We start from the raw sequence: 22,346 nt of genomic DNA on the forward strand, positions 1-22,346 counted from the left end.
TGGGGGCAGTGCTGTGGGAGTTTTTCTTAAGGGAGATATTGCTCTGAGGGCTTGAGTAGTCTGTCTACCCTTTGGCATCTTCCCAGGTACTTGTGACCTGGATTGCTCACTGTTGGAAATAGAATACTAGCTTAATGGATCTTTGGTCTGACCTAGTATGGCATATCTTATGTACTTATGTGAGCTATAGAACATGGCATTGGGGGGGGGGGGGTGTCACCACAGGGACATTGCACTGGGGTTTCAGGGTTTTGGAGTTATGAGCTGCAAAGGTTGGTGTCGTGGTGCCATAATGTACAGGTGATGTGCCATGGGGGCAGTGTAACGATTGCTGTTGCATCATGCGTTTAATGATTATCGTACATAAGCTACTGTATTCGAAAATCACTGTGTCCTAGCGGAAGGCCTGCATTGGTATGAGCCCACCCACACATTAAGATCTTCAGGGACAAACCGAGATGGTAACTTTCAAACTGGTGCGTGGGCACATATTGGCGTATGTTGGTGCACACTCAGAGATAGTCATTTTATAACTTGCATGCATGTTATAGCCTGGTTACATGCACATGTGTGCACAAATCCCGCTTCTTCTGCATAAGTTGGGGGATTTTAAAATGGACATGCGTCCACGCCATTGCCAGTTTCAATAGTTCTTCCACCAGTTCACCCTGTTAAGAGATAGATCCTCCAAAATCTCCTAGTTTAATAGCCAACACTCCCCTCAGTTACCCTAGACCCTTAAATCACCTCGGATATGGCTAGTGGGGTGTTTGTTTTTTTTTGTTTGGTTATTTGTTTGGTTAGGTTTGGTTTTTTTTAACTTACACCTCCTCCATAGCAGAAGTAAACTTAGGCGGCACTGCCCAGACAAGTAAATATTTGCGCACACATCTCTCATCCCTGCCCTGGAACACCCATGCCCTGCCAGACGCCACCCAGACCACGCCCATTTTTGAATTGAAGTAAGATGTGCGCCCTGCAGGAGATACACACGTATCTGGGTGGCTTTTAAAATACGGTGGGCTCATATGAGCCCAACTTGTTCCTGCATCCCCTAATTCATGCGCTGCCATCCCATAGCGCCTATAGACTGCAGGAGCACTGTACTACAGTGGGCCGAAACTGTGAATGAACTGCCACCACAACTAAGGGCAGAAAAAGATATCAAACTATTTAGCAAGGGAGAGAATACATGGCTCTTCTCACATGCATGACTATAATTACTGTGCACCGTACAATAGATTTTATCTGATTATTGTTTGAGTTTACTTTATGTAATTTGTTGTTGTAGTAAGCTTAATATTTATTTATAACTTTTTATATACCGAGGTTCAATTAACAGGATTAATTATCACATCGGTTTATATTACAACCTGCAAAAAACAACAGTGACAAAGTCTTGTCTTACATTTAACAAGGTAGAAATATCAACGCCATTTTGATTACTGGCAGCCGATGGCCCTTTGCCCTTACTATGTCACAGGGGCTATTGCCGCCATTTGTCGACCCCAGTGACATAGTGAGGGCAAAGGGCCGTCGGCGCCATTTTGACTACTGGCAGCCGACAGCCCAAGTCCAGGAGATCGCTCCCGGACCGCTCCTGGACCCCCGCTGGACCACCAGGGGCTTTTGGCAGGTCTTGGGGGGGTCAGGAGGGTGGGGGTTGTAGTAAATTAATTTTGGAGGTCTTGAGGGACGTCAGGAGGGTGGGGGATTTTGTTAGATTTTTACTTTTTTATTAAAGATTTGTCTGCGAGCCAGATGCAGCCATCTAAAGAGCCAAATCTGGCTCCCGAGCCATAGGTTCCTGACCCCTGTCCTAGGGCCTTTTCTCAAAACGAGCTTTGTGACCCTGGAATCCCCTCCCCCTTGCTAGAGTGCTGAAATCACTGGTGGGCTAATGAGAATCTCCTGCCATGCCCTGAAGTGGCAAAATTATAAAGAAAAAAAAAGTACAAAAATGTGACACCCTGCTGGCTCTGGCCCTGCCTCCTCCCCCTACCAGAAGCCAAGTTTTCTGCTTGGCCTCCAGGGATTTATAGGCCGATCTGGAGTCTGGGGGATAGCAGAAGGAGGTGTGGGGGGGGTTTCGCATCACAGGAGGTGGGGCGTGGCTACTGGTTTTTCTTCTCTTTGACTATGTTACTTAAAGTTGCTTAAATGTTCATTGTTCCATGTAATGCCGTCAGGCAAGTTTTTGTTCTTTGTAAACCGGTTTGATTTGCATCTAATGTAGGAAGATCGGTATAAAAAAAACATAAAATAAATAAATAAACCTTTTTTTTTTTTTTTTTTCTAAACTTTTGCTGCCTCAGTGCAGCTGGGGGATGGGTCTCAGACACTCAGGAGGTTAGACACTTGAGGCTGGGAAGGGTCTGGGCCTGCACAAGCCTGCGATGTGGTGGATGTATTGCCGAGATATTTTTGCCTGTTGTATTTGACAACGGGGAAAAATACCACAAGAGTCAAACTTACCATGGCTTAGTAAATCTCCCCATAAGCTTGCTACTGGGAAAATGGTGGGAGAAGTGACTTGCCCAAGATCACAGGTTTTGTGAGGATTTAAACATTGACTTCCCCGGGTTCTCAGTCTTCAGTGCTAATTTGTTATGGGAAATTATGTGATAGAAAGGGAGGGCACCTAATCAAGGAGGTTGTTTTCCTGTAAGGGCACCCTGTGAGCAGGCTCACATCAGAATGGGATAAAATGAACTATATGAGCACTACCAAGGGCAGCTCATCATACTGACACAAGCACAAACCTTTTCTGACAGTTTAAATGCAAGCAGGATGGTAGTCCTCACATGTGGGTGACATCATCCGAAGGAGCCCGGCACGGAAAACCTTTGTCAAAGTTTCTAGAAACACAAATATGACCACAACTTGTGGAAGTAGGTCCAAGATTTTGCGGAGAACCTCCCCCAGCAATAGAGGAGTCTCTGCCCTTGAGGAAATACTTTTTTTTTTTTTTAACCATACTGGGTCAGACCAAAGGTCCATCAAGCCCAGCATCCTGTTTTCAACAGTGGCCAATCCAGGCCATAAGAACCTGGCAAGTACCCAAAAACAAAGTCTATTCCATGTTACCGTTGCTAAGTTTATACTAAGTTTTTCCATGATAGGGCCTGCATATACACCCTAAGTTCCTGCCTAAGGTGGTGACGGACTTTCATCTTAAACAGTCCATCGTCCTGCCAACATTCTTTCCCAGGCCCTATTTGCACCAAGATGAACAAGCCCTGCACAGTTTGGACTGTAAAAGAGCCTTAGCCAAACACATACAGTCTACCCAACTTTTTATTTCTTTTGATAGAAATAGATTGGTATTGGCATTGTCAGACAGACATTATCGAATTGGCTAGCAGATTGCATCTTCTTCTGTTATGCCCAAGTGGAAGTACATCTTAGGGGCCCTGTCAAGGCACATTTTGTCTGAGCCATGGCAACATCAGTGGCCCACTTGCAAGCAGTCCCATGGAGGAGATCTGCAAGGCTGCAACCTGGATTTCTCTCCATACATTCACATCTCATTGCTTGGGCCCATTGTTTCAGTTCAAGATGTCTCCCCCTCTGTTATGAACAACACCAGTGTTGGCATCTGGTTGAGTATTTGTTGGTCCCCTTTTTTCGCTGGGGACCGCCTGCAGCTAGGGATTCACCCATGTGTGAGGACTACCATCCTGCTTGTCCTTGGAGAGAGTAGAGTTGCTTACCTGTAACAAGTGTTCTCAGAGGTCACCCATATGTGAGGACTAACATCCTGCTGTCCTCGGAGAACATCTGTTAAAGGTAAGGAACTTTCCTTTATCTGCTCATTGAGCAAGCTAGCATATTAGCTACTAATCTGATATCAATTGGAAATTGAGAAGATCATCTCAGAATTACTTAGTATATGTAGTTATCTAGTACATATGTTCACAAAAGTAAAAGTTTTGATGATAATTTTCCTAAGATTTCACCTATATCTGGTTTATTGCTAACACAGTATATACTCCCTTGCTTATTCCCAATATGATGATATGGCTTTTATTGAAAGAAATCAGTAGCAGTAGTTCAGATGTTCCTAACACCACAGATAGACTCTTACTTCCTTCTGTTCCTGTCTCTGGTATCCAAAGCTGTTGCCCCATTGGAAGCCATGGTGGCTGTGTTCTTTGCAAGCTGTCCACAGAGAACAGGCCTAAATAAAAAAAAAAAACACAAAAAAAACCCCACAGATCCATCCATTTTTCCACATTAACAAAGAATTAATTTCTGCAGACTTTTGGGCCCTAATAATATTCAGAGCGTTCAGGTTGCATTTCTTTACAGTGCTTCAGCAAATATGCATGTGAAAGCTGATGCACAATGAATGAAGATCCTGATCAAGGAGCAAAATTGCTTAGATTGTTTTTTTGTGGCTTCTTGATTGTCAGGAAAATGTTTGGGCCTATCTGGCACTGTGTAGGTAGTCATTTTTCCCACACTCCCTGTAGATAGATAGGTTGTGAGGGGGGGGGATACTCTGTACAGGAATGGTAAAATGAGGTACATTTGTCCTTTTTGTGCACCTCAGGGATACACCACCTACAGTTCGCACATGGGCATGCAGCAGCACTCCTCCCAGCCTGGTTCTATTGTACCTCCCACTTACTCTAATCAAGCCTACCAGAGCTCCCATCCCACCTCCACTCCAGCACTGCCAGATCCTCGACAGATGCAACAGAGACCAAGTGGCTACGTGCACCAGCAGGCCCCAGGATATGGACACACCATGCAAAACACTCAGAGGTACTGTGAGAATACACTGGCTGCAAGCTGTGATCACACTGTGCAGCATACACACACTGCACCAGGCAGCTACAGGGGGTACTGGAATGGCTGCAACCTTTCAACCCATTATGCAGAACGCACAAAATTACCACAGGAGTATGTCGATTGCAGGAGGGCTTCAGTCTGTACTTGCATCAACAGCACTGGCATTACAGCACTGACAGATTTGCAGAAAAAAGATATGATCGCCTGGGGCATTTCCATACCATTAGATAAAAAGCTTGATGCCAGAATAGCAGACATAAAAGTAAAGGAAACAAATAAGAATGGTTTTGCTATTAGAAATGTCAGAAGCAAGTGAGTATTCTGTATGATGTAAGGAGAGAGAGATCATCATCAAGTACCATGATATGCAATCATAGAACAGGAAAGTGTGCAGAAGGATAAACAAATTGTATCAAGAATTTGCAAGCACATCTTGATATGTTACCTGTGTATATTCTCTCAAATGAATTCCAGAAGGAAGCTCTGTCTTGCACAATGCAAGTATTAAGGGCATTAGCAATAATTCTGAGTGAGATTAGACTCTGCATTCCTGGCTCCTTCCTCTCATGCTATGTGCAAGAGACTTACTTTCCTCATAAGTTTAGGGGTATGGAAGTCAATCTTCAAAGGGTTTATATGTCTAACTTTGAGAATTAGGGTCCTACATTGGACATTTTGAAAATGTACTAGGGCTCAGTGCCTAAATTTAGTTCCCTAAAAAGTAGGTGACTACAGGAGAGGAGTTAGGATGGGGAAGCAAAGTTAAGAGCTCAGCCCCAATTTTCAGCACTAGCCATGTAATTTAGGATCCTAAATTTATGCAAACAAATAGCAGCCCTAAACTTAGGATTATGTTGTGGTAATCTAAATTTAGCTGAAAATTTAAGACTCCTGCAAATAGGTCCCTAAATTTAGACACTTGCAGTTTTCTAATATTGGCCTCATGAGGATTACAAGCTGCAGGTACGGGGGGGGACGGGGACTGGGGGTACACCAGAATGCACAGAGCTCCTGCAAGGATGGATACAGGGGCTTGTAAGTACATTATGCAGCACAGAAGCAGATGTGTAGACTGTCCATTAAGTGATATGATATAACTCAAAAGATCAGTAATGTCAAATTCACATGAGTCTAACTTTGGTGCTCATGGCTTCATAGCATCTTCTGAAAAAACAAGATGTCATCTAAATAAGGATGAATTGGGGCAGCATATCACAATATCATTTCCAAAGTGCTAAAATGCAGTAGATGTATTACAAATACCAAAAGGCATGACAAGAATTCAAAATGTCTGTAACCATTCATCACAGACATGGACACGATGACATTGTAAACTCCTTGCAAATCCAGAGGTATTGAAATAGTTTATTAATGACCCTGGTTGTATTCTGAGCCCAGTAGTCCACACAAGACCATAAGAATTGGTGTCCTTGCAGGTGATGTGACGGATCAGATGAATCCCTTTTCCAAATTATTTCTGAAATATTCCTGAAGCACCTGCAGCTCACTTAGATAATGGATAAATTTGTTCAAAGGAAATTCCACACCAGACCCCAAAGATCAATTGGGCAATGATAGACATTTATTTTCCCATCGATAGCAGGGCTGAATTAGCCATGCTGTTTGGGAAGCGTCATGACCCGAGGTAGGCTGTGTCTCCTCAGCTAGTAACAGAGCTTTGACTCTGTGCGGCTGCGCGGTGGTGTTCCCGCGCGGTTCCCTCTTCTCCTCAGTTTTTTTTTTCCGCGAGCTGATCGCATGCGGGGTTTTTCTCCTCACACGATTTTTTCCTCAGGGAAGGTTTTTTCATCATTTTTTTTCTCGAAATTTTTTCCTTGATCGAATCTCAGATGGCTCCGAAGTCGGCGGGATTCAAATATTGCCAATGTTATTGAATTCTGTAACCAAACGGGTTTTCTATGCTTTTGTACATTGGATGGTTCCTTGTACCGTATGTTATTCATCTGCTGAATGGTTCAATAAATGAAAATTTAAATTTCAAAAAAAATATTGCCAATGTGGCAAAATTATGTCCTTAACGGATGGACATAATTACTGCTACTTGTGCCCAGATTACGACCAGTCGTCATGTAGAGACTGTGGCTGCATGTCTCCCTGGGCCCGGCGGCATAGGGCAGCGAAGATAGAGCGCCTGCGGATGGGCCCCTATGCTCCACCGACCTCCGTCCATTCATCGCCAGGACCAGCAAAGTCGGGTAAGGCCCATAGAAAAAGGGCTTCTTCCATAGACCCCTCTGCAGTGCGCCGTAATCTCCCATCGGGATCCCAGAAGCCGATCCCACCCTTAAGCCAAGTCGGGGCTCAGATGTCTGAAGGTGCGACGCAGGGGAAAGGAGATGCGTCGAAGGGTGTCAGGCCTTCTAAGCCTAAAGAACCCCTCCATTCTGTGCCGAAGCAACGGGCGCATGGTGCTTCCACGACGCAAGCCATTTCTACGGTGCATCCAGACCACACGGCGCATCGAAGCCGCACGACACAGGTCCGAAGCATGCCGCATCTAAGGTGCACAGCGCAGATTCAAAGCACGGCGCATCAACAGAGCTTGCGTCGGGCTTGAAGTGGGGTGCATCTTTTCAACATAATACGGACGAAGCAAACCGTACTCCCAAAGAGCAGGGGGGACGACCGGTGCACAGCAGACCTCTGAAGCAGGCTGCACCTACGACGCAGACCTCATCAGATCACATATCTCTGTCTTTAGAGAATACTCCTAAGAAAAGGTCTCAAAAAAGGAAACACCAGGAAGTTTCCCCCATGCCTTCTACATCCAGTCGAGACATTAACGTGGAGATTCTTTCTGCAGTAGAGTCCTCCTCATCACTACAATCTATTGCGATTGACCACTCTCTCTCAGGAATGTCTTCAGTCTCTAGATCCAAGGGACTGTCTTCCACACAGCAAACTCCTTTGGCCAAGATACATCATTTGCCTCCTATCATCAAGTCCACATCCCAAATTGTGGAACCTTCACCTACTCACTTTCCTACAAAACATAAGAAATCTAAGATATACATTCCTCCGCAGGGAACACTAGCAGAATCTGCCATGTCAAAGATATCAGAGGCACTATCCTCATTCTTTCAGGACCTGGAACAGGCTAAACAGTTACCTCCTGAGACCCCCTCACAAACACCTTCATCACCTTTACTGGCTCCTATTCCACAGGACCCTTACTCAGAACCGGAATTTCAACCCACCAGCCCGGTTTCCCAAATTTCGATTACTTCTAACTCTTCGACGGGACTACCATCGGATCCCCCGGAGGGACCACTGCAACCCTATTCCCCTCCAGAAGACTTAAACTATGCCAAGACCCGACAGGGAAATTAGCAGACCCAAGGGCTGACATGATGGGCATTCTAAAGATATTCGAAGCCACCGCTGAACCAACTGCCCTCCCACCACATGGTGTCTTGCAGAATCTTCTTTTAAAAAATTGGAAGACTCCTTTTTCCACTACAGCAACTTCCAGAAAGATTGATTATTAAATACAAAATTCGAAATTCCTCCATTTATGAGACTCCTTAACTTCCCCATCAATCTGTCGTTGTGGAGTCAGCTCTTTCAAGGGCAAAACATTCCAGGCTTCATTCTAACGCCCCACCAGTTAAAGAAAGTAAATGCTTGGATGACTTTGCAAAGAAGGTGTACCACTCCTTGATGTTAACCTCAAGGTTACAACATCATGAATTTTACACCACGCAGTACCTTTTTGAAACTGCAAAAATTGCGCCCACTTTGCATTTCGGAAGACAACACTCTTCCACAACCCTTTCTAGACCTAGAAGAAGGTCTTTGGCATCTCCTCCGATCCGTTTTTGAATCCTTTGAATCAACAACACGGGCTTCTGCTACGGCTGCCAGACGTCTTGCTTGGCTCAAAGCCAGTGCTATTCGAACAGACGTCCATGAAAAGCTAGCAGATATTCCATGCGTGGGAAACAATCTTTTTGGTGATCAATTTACAGATATGGTATCTCATCTCAAGGAGCAATCTGCAGCGGTACAATCACTTACCTACACATCAGAATCACAGAAACATCAACAGAGATATCCACCATTTTACCGTTGTCGGTATTACCCAAGGGCATATTCTCGACCCTTTACTCAGTATAGACAACAGCCATATACTTCTTACAGGTCCACACCCCAGGCTGCGACAAGGGGAAGGCCTAGATAACAAAGACAACAAAAACAGGCACTGGCTACACAACAAAAACAGCTATCGTCTTCTTTTTGAGTGCGATTCAGCCACCACCACCCCCAGATTTCATAGGAGGACGTCTTCAATTCTTCCTAGCCAATTGGGAATCCATTACCACAGACCAATGGGTAATCAACATCATCAAAGAAGGTTACCAACTAAATTTTAAATCCATCCCACCTCTTCCTCATCGATCTTCAACACGGACTGTACCTACTCATACAGCATCCATCAACACAGAGTTAACCAACTTGACCCTGCAGAATTCCATACAAATAATCCCTCTTCATCTTCAGAACCAGGGATTCTATTCCCAATATTTCCTCATTCCAAAGAAATCAGGGGGCCTCCGTCCTATTCTGGATCTCCCTCTCCTGAACCAACACATTCAGAGGGAAAAATTCAAGATGACCTCTCTCAAGAACATCCTACCTCTGTTGCAACCCAGCGATTGGCTATGCTCCTTCGACCTGAAGGATGCCTACTCCCATATTCCAATTCACCCTTCCTCTTGGCAATACCTCTGTTTTCAAGTTCAGAATTCACATTACCAATACAAAGTTCTCCCCTTTGGTCTTTCCTCAGCCCCCAGGGTATTCACGAAATGCCTAGCAATGGTGGTGGCTCATCTCAGACAGATGTCGATCCAAAATTTTCCCTATCTGGACGATTGGTTGATAGAGGCTTCCAATCCATCCACTCTCAAGGAGCACGCGTTACGCACCATCAATTGCCTTCAAACGTTGGGATTCCTAATCAACTTCAAAAAATCCCAACTCCAACCTACCCAAATACTTCAGTTTATAGGTGCTCTCATCAATACGATAGAACAAAAAGCATATCTCCCATCAGACAGAATGCACACTCTTGTGACTTTAGCAAACAGCCTAATCAATCTGCACGCCCAATCCTTCAACTTCTGGGACATATGGCGGCAGCCATCTATGTAGTTCCCCACACCAAACTTCACATGTGCCGCTTACAGTGGGGACTAAAGACGTAGTGGTCTCAGTTTCTACAACCACTCAGCTCCAAGATTCGCATTACCAACTCAATGAAAGAGGACATTCGCTGGTAGCTCTCTCCTTCCAACCTATCAACTGGAGCTCCCTTCCGTTTACCTCCACATCAACTTGCGCTCACTACGGACGCATCCAAGAAGGGTATGGGAGCCCACCTAGGCATCCTCAAAACACAAGGTCTTTGGTCTCCCCAAGAATCTATGTACCAGATCAATCTCTTAGAACTTCGAGCATTCTGGAAAGCACTTCAAACCTTCTCCACTCAAGTCCACCGCTCAAACCTCATGGTGTATACCGACAACCAAGTGGCAATGTTTTACATAAACAAGGAAGGAGGGTCCGGTTCTTGGATACTGTGTCGGGAAACACTTCGAATACTTCATTGGACTCTCAAGTTCCAAATCTCCCTCCAAGCCACTTATCTTCCGGGCCTAGACAATATAACAGCAGATCATCTAAGCCGAGTGTTGCATCCACACGAGTGGACCCTGAATCCAGAAGTAGCAGAAAACATTTTTCAACAATGGGGGGTTTCTGAAAATAGATCTCTTTGTCATAGAAAGCAACAGACAAGTTCAAACCTTCTGCTCCATTTATCCCAGCAGCATATGGTTCGCCCCCGATACCTTCCTCATTTCATGGACAACAGGCTTAATGTATGCTTATCCTCCCATTCCACTAATTTCTCGGACAGTTCAGAAGTGCAAACATTTATTTATTTATTTATTTATTTAACATCTTTTATATACCGTCCCTCAGAATCTATCGGAACGGTTCACAACAAGTAATAATTAACATATCATATATAAAATTAATTAACATACAGTATAAAACTTATAACTAAACTTTTCCAGCTAAAATTACCCATTAAAATGTTATAAAATATACGACACTCCAAATGCTTCTTCAGTGTGTAAAATATATCTAAAATCCTAATAAAATTCTAAAATAAAGTTTGATTCAGATTCAACCTCCTCCCCCTTTCTGCTTTCATACATCTAGTGTGCAACAGTAATTGACTTATTCTGTATACGCTCCAGCATGGCCAAGGCAGCCGTGGTATGCGTATCTGAATCATCTTTCCATATGCCCAACAATACTGCTTCAAAACCGTCCACATCTTCTAACGCAAGAAGGGGGGCTCTCTTCTTCACCCGATGAATCAGTCACTTCATCTCACAGCATGGAGATTGAACGGCAGGTATTGAATCACCTCAACTTACCCACAAATGTGGAAGACATCCTCATCGCATCCAGGAAACCTTCCACCAGACGTAACTATACAGGCAAATGGCATCGCTATCTCACCTGGTGCAATTCTAGAAACATAAATCCTTTTTCTGTTACCGCTTCTCAATTACTACAGTATCTACACACTCTGTACGAAGCGGGTTTAGCTACCACTTCCGTCAGAGTTCACATTAGCGCTATAACAGCGTTTCATGACCAGCATAATGATTTGCCTATATCGAATCATCCACTAATATCTAGATTCATGAAAGGCATGTTATGACTTCGCCCGCCAGCGACTAAACCACCGGTACCATGGGACCTCAATTATAATATTGGAACAGCTTATGCTATCACCTTTTGAACCAATGGACACCAGCCACATAAAATATGTGACATGGAACATTGTGTTTCTAGTGGCCATTACATCAGCACGGAGGGTCAGTGAACTTCAGGCATTGGTTCACTACTCCCCTTATCTAGAGTTTTACTATGATAAAGTAACTCTCCGACCTCACCCTACTTTTCTCCCAAAGATGGTTTCCTCTTTCTATCTAAATCAAACCATCACTCTCCCTATTTTTATGCCAAAGCCAAATGCCAATGATCCCTCAAAGGTCTCCTAAATCCTAATTAAACCAAAGATGATTTTGATATAATTCCTGGATGGTGTGATATCCCTATAGAAGAATGTAATCTTTATACAAAGGTTCTTGCACCTGCATATGTGACCAGTCATACACCATTTATGAAAACCTGGATGTGTTCTGGAAGTCAGCAACTGCTGGTGTCTCACAGCTGGCAAAGAGGGACATTAATTTCAATTCATAGAAGGCTTTATGATTGCTAATTCAATCTCATTTTTAATCTGTTACTATGTGTCCAAAGAAAGAGATATGAAAAGATTTTGGAAGCAGGTAAAAGCAATTTTGTTTACTGAAGCTTATGGAGATATATGAATTTTGTAATTTCATTTTAATCCTGTTTTTATTGCATTGTGTTTTAATCAATTATGTATGTTAAAACTATAATCTGCAGTGAACACTGTAGAAACTACGGACTATAAGAACTTTTAATAAAAAATGTTCACATATTTTTCTGTGCAAATTTCAGCATGACAAACTGCTGATGAGGGCATTTTTACTATTCAGAAGTTCATATACTCGCTAAAAAGACGAGGACTTTCTCAAGAAAAAGGATGCTTGCACTATTTCATTTCAAAACAAAAGTGATTTCACAGTTAAAAGTTTGTAACTTGTATGTTTTAACTTGATAAATTGTTGATTTTTGTACTTGTTACATTGTTTATTTGTATATAGGTTCAAAATTGTTTAAAAACAAACATGGTTTTCAGTTTTAAAAAATTGACTTTTTTGCATAGAGGTATGAATCTTTATGCAAATTTGTCACAGAATTTTGAAAACTGCCACAGAAGCTTGAAAAATCCATTGTAGGAAACCGAGGGTGAAGAGAAGGCCCTCTACTTATACGTAAGAAGAAAGGAGAATGAGGCAGAACTAGGTGCGTGTCGGCCAATTTCTTTGATAAATTCAGACATTAAAATCTTAGCAGAGCTATTTTAGTTAAGACTGGAGCACCTTATGCCTGAAATTATATATTCGGTTTAGATGGATTAAAGGTCCTATATCTGTGAGTAGCATTAGATGGTTTAATTTTATACATATCTCAAATTCAAGTAGCTTGTCAGGAACAGAGATTGCCTTAGATACAAGCAAAGCAGTGGCCTTTCCTATCTGGCATGTTGGAAAAGTTTGGATTTCCTGAAATATTCAATAGGTGGACTAGGCATATGTGCAGGTTAATGATTTTTTAACTTCTGCTCTTGCAATTTGAAGTAACACTAGACAAATGTCCATTATCCCTTCTCTTTGATTTGGCAGTTAAACCCCTTGCACAAGCTATCAGACTGGGCAATTTACTGGGCTCATGACTGAAGCACAGAATATCACTTTATGTTGACAAGCAGGCCTGAATTAGTTATGACATATGGATGGTGCAGCACAGACCTATCTCTCCTAACAAATATAATTTTTGCTGTACTGATATTGCTCAGGAGTTCCTACGTGTGTGCTGCCTCATGAGCCCCTCATTCTTTTTATGTCTGAGCTTTGGCACAGATGTGTACTCTCTCTCCTGTTTTGGTACTTTGTAGTTTTTCCTTCAAACTCATTTCAAGTAGTTTCAGTGCCTCAGCAACCCCTCAATAGCACTTTTCAGTGCCACCAAAAAAAATAAAATAATGAATGTCCAGCTCCAAGATGGCTACCTCCAGTGGCTTCAAGGACTGTGTTCATGGCTGCAAGATGTCCATTATTAAAAGCCACAATATTTGTTACAAATGCCTGTGACCAGACCACAAAAGAGCCAATTGCTATGACTGGCCAGATGTCACCAAGGTCCCAGAGGAATAGGGCCTGGAAAATGGAAGAACTTTGCAGCATGGCTTGAGATTTGTATGCACGTGTGGAAGGGAGACAAATGGATGGGTCACATTTTATGAATTGAAAGAAAAATGTAACATTGCCCCAGAGACAAAGCATTGCAAAGAGTTAGGAGCCAAGGGTGGGCAACTAGACATTCTAATACTTTAGAAAGATTGTGATCAAGGAGTTAAGCTGATTACAGAACAGGCATCGGGAAGAATTCAGAGTCTCATAGACAGAATTTTTTAATGTATATTCCACCTTACATGACACTTCAAAGCAGATTACATTCAGGTACTGTAGGTATTTCCCTGCCTTCAAAGGGCTCAAATCAAAGTTTGTACCTGAAACAATAGAGGGTGAAGTGACTTGCCCAAGGAGTGTCGGTGGGATTTAAGTCATGGCTTTCCTGGTTTGCAGCCCACTGTTCTAACCACTAGGCGGCTACTCCAAGATTGATCTTGACATTCTGGCAAGGATCTCCTTCAGTCTCCATTGTACCTATAGATATATGCTGATGTTTTTATCAAATTACCAACACTGATGTGTTGGTGGGGCTGTACTGTTCAGGGATCACACTTGCATATGCCCTAGGTAGGGTACACCAATTTTGGGAAAAATAGAGACAGAAATTAATTTAATTGTTGGGAGATGTTGCTTTCCCCAATTTTTTTTGTAATTAATTTTCTATTGATCCAACAACGTAGTATGACAACATATGAACAATTGTAGCAATCCACACCCCAGATTGAACAACAGCAAGACGTCATAAACATGGGCATCCAAAGGTACAAATGTAGGATCATTAGGTTTCATTTTGCATATCTTTCGCTATTACTTATAAACTCCCTTTTCACCCTCCCACCATCGTCTTCTATGCCCCCCCCCCTTCCTTCCCTCTACTTATTCACTCATCAGTATGCACTTATGCTGTTAAAATAAAATTAAACTGACCACTATTACAAACTCTTCACAGTGGATGTACTATTTCTTTTCCATTGTTCATAAGGCTGCCAAATCCGCCCAAACTTCTTCAGAGTATCTCTCTTTAAAGCAGTTAGTCTGTTCAAATAATATACCCTCTCCATTTGATTAAACATATGTTCCTTAGTGTTCGGGCAAGTCAGTCCCAGCGAGTGGATTATACACTTCTGCCAGCAGATGGAGACTGAGCAAAAGCTGACGTCACGACCATGTAGTCCCACCCTGACATCAGCCGGCCAGTATTCTCTGTCTCCAGCAGATGGTGGACAATCATTTCCCTTCAGAGGATTGCCTCTGAGTACAAAGAAGGAATCAAAAGGAGATAAATTAGAAACAAGACATCTATATAGCCCCGCTTACCTCCTGAGGTGTGATACCTTGCAGTTTCTCCCTTGGTATAGTGCCCTCAGTCCAATAGCCTTGACTGGCATGGACCAAAAATTTCAATAGCGGTAGCAGGCCGAGAGAACCTCAGTGGTGAAGGCTTTAGTCCTCTCTCCCTGTAGCTGGGACCCGTTCCCGCTCTCAGCCAGGGAGGACAAACCTCAGGTAAAAGTTTTTTACTTTACAAAAAAAAATACACCAAGAGGAAAGCAGAAGAAATGGGGTCTGTTACCTCTGCATTCTGTTGTCCCCCTCATATCTCTGTGAAGTTCGGTGAAGTGAGCAGATAGTGCAGCCACGGTGGGTTGAGCAGCCATTTGACTAGGCCCTGCTTCCATGCTTCTCTCTTTTTGGCGCGTGGTAGGCCACAAGGTGATTTTGCTCCTTTTTTGCTGAGGACCATCTGCGCACCCATTGTGTGCCGAACTTCATCTTTTTTGGGTTGAAATGTCTATATAGCACTGCTTGCCTCTTGAGGTGATACAGTGCAGTCCCTCCCTCAGTAGAGTGCCTCAGTCCGGTAGCCTTGAGGGACTTGGACCTAAAATTTGATTTACGGTTGCAAACAGAGAGGCTCAGTGGTGAGAGCTTTAGCCCTCTGTTCCTGCTGTCAAATAGGGAGGGCTGAGCTCAGGTAAATATTTTTCTTCAAAAATAAAATAAAAAAAGATTAAAACAGTGCAAAGAAGACCGTAAGCAGGAGAAAGGGGTCTGTTACCTCAGTATTCGGCTGTCCCCCTCATGTCTCTGGGGAGTTACATGAGGTGAGGAAGCGATGCAGGCATGGTGGGTTGAGCAGCCTTTTAGCTAGGCCCCGCTTGCAGGCTTCTCCCTTTTTGGGCTCGAGTAGACTGCGAGGTGTTTTCTATTACTGTGTAGTACTGCGCGTCCTTTTGTGCATCCTACTTATATTGAGCGCCCAGATTGGATGCCTAGTTAGACGTGCGGCGTATGCTTCCGAGCCCATTTTTATGCGCGCAGTTTTTGTGCATGTGGGTTTATACAAGCATATTCTAGGTGCAAGCTTTTATCATTCTGCACACTTTACAACTACGGTGCCCTCGATGAAGAAGCCGAAGCGCTTATCTGTTTGTGCTGCATGCCACATCAAGGCCGTTCTGCCAGAGCTTTCTTTAAGCCTGTGTCAGCGTTGTCTGGATGCTCAGGGAGATTTACTCTCTTCTGATTTTGCTAGCGATGGTCCATCTCCTCGGTCTGAGGGGAGTGGGCTGAGGGAGACATGACACACGTGTCTCCTTCCTTGATTAATCCACGGGGTGAATCGTCACGAGCTGCTGGTTCTCAGGACATTGTGTTCGGGCCTATGAGGCCTGGAATGAACTCATCCTCCTTTTCCTGGGTTAGAATTCTTCCTAGGATTGCAGACGGTTCTACAAGGCTGGTCTTCTGAATTGGCACTGCCTACTACGGTTGGTCCGTGCTCTCCAAGTGCTCCTCTGCCTGACTCCGCAGTCAAGTGCCATGGCACAATGCGGACTGACTAAGCTTGAATACAGATGGATCAGGATGATACCAATGGTGGTGGGGAACATTCCATCTGTTTGAAGCCATATCAAACTCTTCTCCATTTCTTTCATAGAGATGAGTTGCCCTGGTTTGATCTCTCAGATCTTGAAGTCACTCAGAGTGGCTGGGTCTGACTCCTTGGGGATGCAGAAGAAAGTTCCTATTTTGGTCACCCTATGCAAGCCGCCTTTTCTTCCCCTCCTGGATGCAATCCAAGAGTTGATTGATCTGGAATAGAGTGCACCAGAGGCGTCTTTTAAAGGACGACAAGTCTTGGCAGGTTTATACCCTTTGATCCCTCCTATTTCTCCTTTATCTTACAATAAGAATGGAGTATATCTTTTGTACTTCCGTAGTCATTTTATCTGCATAATTGCAAAATCATTCAAACAGGCTTTCCCCTTTTAATAAGTCCCTCTCACCTTCTGCTTTTTTCATCAAAATGCTGGATCTGCATATAGTAAAATCTGTCTCATGCAATGAGAATGTTCTTTGAAACAGTTCAAAGATTATTACCCCCTTATACTTTCCCCAATTCTAAGCCTATTTTAGTTATGAAGATAATTTTTCAGAAAGAGACAGAATCATAATACATTGTATACACGCAGCCAGATACACTTTTGCTCTGTACTGGAAGAAAAGCTCCTCTATAAAGCAATGGAAAAGACAGCTTTTGAAATTAGCACTGATTGAAAAGATTATATACAGTCTTAAGGGGAGGATGGATAAATATGATATGACATGAAGCAAATACTGCATGTGTGTACATAGGGATTTGAAATAATAAGATTGAAATTCCCTGCCCATTTTCACCTTAGTGACGGTTAGATGAGAAACTTAGATTGTATGGATAATGTGTGTAGTTTCCGGCTTCAGTTTTGTTTCTGTGTGTTGCTTGCCTGTTTAAAAAAAAAAAAAAAAGCAGAACTATAAAAAGTACAGAGAAAGGCAGCAAAACTGATAAAGAGGATGGAATGGCTCCCCTCTGAAAAAAAGACCAAACAAGTTTGGGCTTTTCAACTTGGAGAAGAGACAACTGAGAAGGGGATGTGATGTAAAATCAGAGTGGGGTAGAAGGGGTAAAGAGGGATAAGATTAGGAGACATTCCATGAAACTAACAAGTAGCACGTTTACAACAAATCAGAGAAAATATTTTTTCACTCAACGCAGCCAGAGGATATAGTTAAGGCAGCTAGCATGGCTGGGTTTAAAAGAAGTGTGGACAAGTTCCTCAAAGTCCATAATGCATTATCAGTCAGGTAGATTTGGGAAAGGCAGCAATAAGTAATGGATCTGCCACTGTCTGAGATAGGATGCGGGGTTCTGTAAGAATGCTTATAATGCTCATGGACGGCTCTGTATGGCGATATGTAAAGAGAGAAAAGAGTGTTCTGCCTTTAGCAGTATCTTGCATCTATGTAAGCCTCTCTTGTGCTTTTCCTTCATTTCTTGTTGCCTTTTTGTTCTATTCTGTCCATATTCTTCTTTCTTTTCCTTTTCTCCACTTCCCCCATCATCCTACTTTTGTCTTCTTATCCCCCTCCCCTTTCTTCCTCTCATCGCTTTTTTCCCTCACCCTTCCACCCATCTCCTCTTTTTCTCCATGTTCAGGTTCCCACATCAGCAGATGCCACAGGCTTCCATGATAACTGGAATGAACCATATGGCAACACAAGGGGTCCCGTCTGGAATTCGGCCTAATCAGATGTTACCAGAGCAGCAGCAGCAGTTCCTGAGACACCAAATGCTGAGGGTAAGTGAAAGGGAGTTTCGGGAGGGAGAAAAAAGCAATACCTTGGGCATCAGAGCAAGTGGATAAAGACAAAAGTAGCTGGGGGCTATTGGAAGGGGCCTTGCTAGTAGTAACGGAGTCAAAAGCAAATCAAGTTTAAGCAGCACTGTATGAATTATCAAGAAGGCTGCTCACCCCGTAAAAATGTTTATAGCAGTAATTTTGTTATGGGTCTGATAGTTGCTTGGTTTTGATTGTAAATATTACTACCCTTAACATGAGGCTTGGAGGTAATCAGCATGGAGCGGCTGTTACTGCCATTAACAGAAACAAGGGGGTAACCTGGATGGAGTGGCAGCTATTACCATAAGAAACTTGCTGGGCAGACTGGATGGAATGTTTGGTCTTTTTCTGCTGTCATTACTATGTTACTATGAGGAGATAGTAGTATGGAGCAGCTGATGTTGAGGGGAAATATAGGAATAGCCATAGATTTTGAGGGAACAGAAGGCTAGGGAAGCAGTAGATGCTGAAGAGAGTAGTAGGATAGTATGAAGAGTAGCTATATTTGGGGGCAGCAGATCCTGAGATTTTGGCACAACAGATAAGGTGTAATATGGGAGAATCAGTGAGTGATAGAGGGTCCTCCTTGCAGCTGCCCTGAGATTGGATTCTGAATTAGACTGAGAGCTCAGACCAGAGAAAATGCAGTGCTGCAGCGGAGACATGTGCTGCTGACAGCAAGAAATGCTTCCTCTCTTTCTGTTCCTACAGCAGCAGGCACCTGCGCAGCAGCAGGCACCTGCGCAGCAGCAGGTGTCAGCAGTGCCTCAACCCCAGTCCCAGGGCCAACCTCCAGGGCTGAGCATGCAGGCTCTTCCCCCACAGCAACCATTGGTGGTAAGTGTCTTGTCCTTAAAAAAAAAAAATTAGCTACTTTGAGGTAAAATTACAGCGCACAGAATAATCGATCACCTCTGTGCAGCATATGTAGAGATTGATCGAGAATCTGCTCCAACCAGACCTGATAATGAAAGGAGGTGGCCATAGAGTGGTGAGTAGAATAACACATGCTTCAGCTATATTTCTCCCTCAAATGGATGTAAAGTCAAGTTTAACTTTGGTGTGGCTGCCAGTTGTTACTTTGGACACTTTCTGGGCAGTGCTAACTAAACTAAAGGAAGCTATTCCCAAATGTTCTACAGATATTGCTGGTGTGGCTTCTTTGACTGAGCTTCAGGCCTCTGCCCAAGGGAAAGTTAAGGAAGATCTTACTGTGAGAATGGGTGAATTAGAACAAATGGTAGGAAGTCTGCCACAGTGCAAGTGAGGCTACTCAAGATGAAATGGTAATCCATTAGAGATTGGAGATGCTTAAAAATAATTCTATGCATCTGAATTTTAAATTTGTGAATATTACCAGAAATGGCCATGGAAGCACCACTTACTGCTCCCTAGCGATACTTCTCTGAAGTGCTTAACATGCCTCTCCCAGCAAAAGTGTTAAAGGAGGGACAAAAGGACCTCAGATGAGAGTTTGAATTTGGTGATTTTGGTGCAGCCAGCTAAAGAACACACTTTTGCTAACATTTGACTTTGAACAGGTCAGACAAATGATTTTTTTGTGTATTTTTTCATTTTAAGACTTTTTTTCATTTTTGGGTCAGCAGATTATGGGTATACGCAGATTTACATAACGTGACGCAAGACAGACATACAAAGGCACACTCTATTGGTGCAGAAATATTTGTTAGATTTCCTTGTAAATGTCTTGAGACATGATAATGCATGTTTGTTTTCTTTGAATTGTCCCAGCTAAAATTGGTTTTAAATGCAAAAAGGATTTCTGCCTAAGATGTTTGCTCTGTATGTCGGGAAGCTATGGGAAAGAAGCTTTCTTACCTTTTAATCTCATAATTATGAAATCCGTTTTCCTTTCACCATCTACCTTTACTCCCTGCCTCCAGGGATTTCCATTCATTCTCCCTGGATTTGGCTTCTGTGTTGTATGTGGTGGGGGCTTTTTGGGGGAAGGGGTTCTTATGCACTTATCTCTTTGATAGTTTTTATTCTACATTTTATTTTTCCTGTAATGAAGTGACTTGTGATTATTTTGTATAATTAATGATAATTTTAAAAAGTAGCTGCTATTAATCTCGCTCTCTGCATGTCTCTCCCCTCTTCTCCTTTCCAGTTCCAGCGTCAGGGCCTGCAGCAGACACAGCAGCAGCAACAAACAGCTGCTCTTGTCCGGCAATTACAGCAGCAGCTTTCTAGTAAGTATTTCCAGGAAGTTTTTTTTTCGCTGTTCCTATATGCTCCAGCATTCTACTTTCTCTCTCACACACACTCCTGCTCCTGTATCCTCCTCTCTGTTTTGCTCTCTCTCCTATATTCTCCAGTGGTGTTCTTTGTCTCTCTTGCTCTTCTGTTCTTGTTTCTTCCAGCATTCTCCTTCTCTCATTCTCCCTTCTCCCTTATTCCTCTATATGCTCCTTTCTCTATCTGTTAATGTCACTCTCTCTGCTTCTGTATCCTCCATCATGCTCCTTTTTCTGTCTCTTGTTCTTCCTGATCCTGTATTCTGTTACTCTCCCCAACAGTTTAGTCTGAAAAGCAAAACTTCTTGATCCCATCCTCCAGTGTTCACACTGGTTGCCATGCTATTGGCATATGAAATATGAGACAGCTTGCTGATACATATGCTCTTATACAATTCAAAAAGCCGAAGGTTAAGTTCTCTTTTGCGCATTTATCAGCTGTCTCACTGTCTGAGGTCAGCAAATAAAAGTCTATTTGAGATTCCTTCTGGAAAGTTGGCCCATTTGGTTGAGACCCAAGATCACGCATTCTCGATTGCTGGGCCACTGCTGTGGAATTCACTTCCTGAAGAAATCAAATTGACATCGGACAAGGCGAGATTTTAAAAAAAAAAAACCTATTAAAAACCTTTCTGTTTAAAGAAGCTTTTTGTCGAATCAAAGTCTGTCTGCTGGGGCACTGCATGAAGTTAGCAAGTAGCACATTTAAAACAAACTGGAGGAAAAATCTTTTTCACTCAATGCACAATTATGCTCTGGAATTCATTACCAGAGAATGTGGTTAAGACAGTCAGTGTAGCTGGGTTTAAAAACGGTTTAGATAAGTTCCTGGGGGAGAAGTCCATAGACTGCTATTAATCAAGTTGACTTAGGGAATAGCCACTTCTGTTGCTGGCATTAGAAGCATGGGATCTATTTAATGTTTGGGTACTTGCCAGGTACTTGTATCCTGGATTGGCCACTTTTGGAAACAGGATGCTGGGCTTGATGGATCCTCGGGCTGACCCAGTATGGCAACTTCTTATGTTCTTAAATCTGGACTGTGCAGTCCGGGTATTAATTTATGTTCTACTAAAAATGGGTCACCAGAAGCCCTGAGTGTGTCGTTCCCTAATTAAGTCTTTTATGTTTTTTTGTTTAATTGTGAATTTTATGAATCTATACCTATAATGCGCTTCGAACCTTATAGAAGCAGGATATAAATATTTTAAATAAATAATGTAAACCGGCAACCAAGCAGAAATATTAATGACCACTTCTGGTGAGGGACAGTCTGCTGTCTGGAATGGAGAAGGATCTGCAGCAATGTCAGCTGGAGTTGCTGGAGACTCTGCTTAAAGTTCATAGTCTCTCTATGTAGCCACTGAGGCTGAGCTAGCTTGGAAGTGCATAGCTGCCCTAGTTCATCAGAGGGATGCCTGTTTACTTTAGCATCATGCGTATATGCTAATAGTGTGACTTGACCTGTGGGTGCCATCTTAGCCCCAGAAATTCCTTCACAAGACCTGAGGCAGGATGGTAAGGGGTGTGTACCCAACAGAGCTGCTATAAATTTTTGTTGTTTCTTGTGCCTTGGAACGTTCTCAGGCTGGAGCAGGCACTGGAAAAAGTCTGGTCTCCTTTTTTGACCAAAGTGCCTTTTTGCACTTGTGGATGAACTGGGTTGCATCCATTTTGGT

The 22,346-nt window shown here is 43.0% G+C and overlaps 1 protein-coding gene across 1 annotated transcript in view; it reads left to right on the top strand.

The window, feature by feature from the left end:
• Window positions 1–20,858, top strand: part of MED12 (mediator complex subunit 12) — a 573,790-nt gene extending 552,932 nt beyond the window's left edge. The window contains exons 40-44 of the mRNA XM_029607961.1: window positions 4,556–4,770; window positions 18,226–18,367; window positions 19,121–19,246; window positions 20,541–20,622; window positions 20,794–20,858. Coding sequence (XP_029463821.1) covers window positions 4,556–4,770; window positions 18,226–18,367; window positions 19,121–19,246; window positions 20,541–20,622; window positions 20,794–20,858 — 630 coding nt within the window. The remainder of the gene's footprint in view (window positions 1–4,555; window positions 4,771–18,225; window positions 18,368–19,120; window positions 19,247–20,540; window positions 20,623–20,793) is intronic.
• Window positions 20,859–22,346: the final 1,488 nt, after the last annotated feature.

The sequence above is a fragment of the Rhinatrema bivittatum genome, chromosome 6, assembly GCF_901001135.1.
Source record: "Rhinatrema bivittatum chromosome 6, aRhiBiv1.1, whole genome shotgun sequence".
Classification (NCBI taxonomy): domain Eukaryota; kingdom Metazoa; phylum Chordata; class Amphibia; order Gymnophiona; family Rhinatrematidae; genus Rhinatrema; species Rhinatrema bivittatum.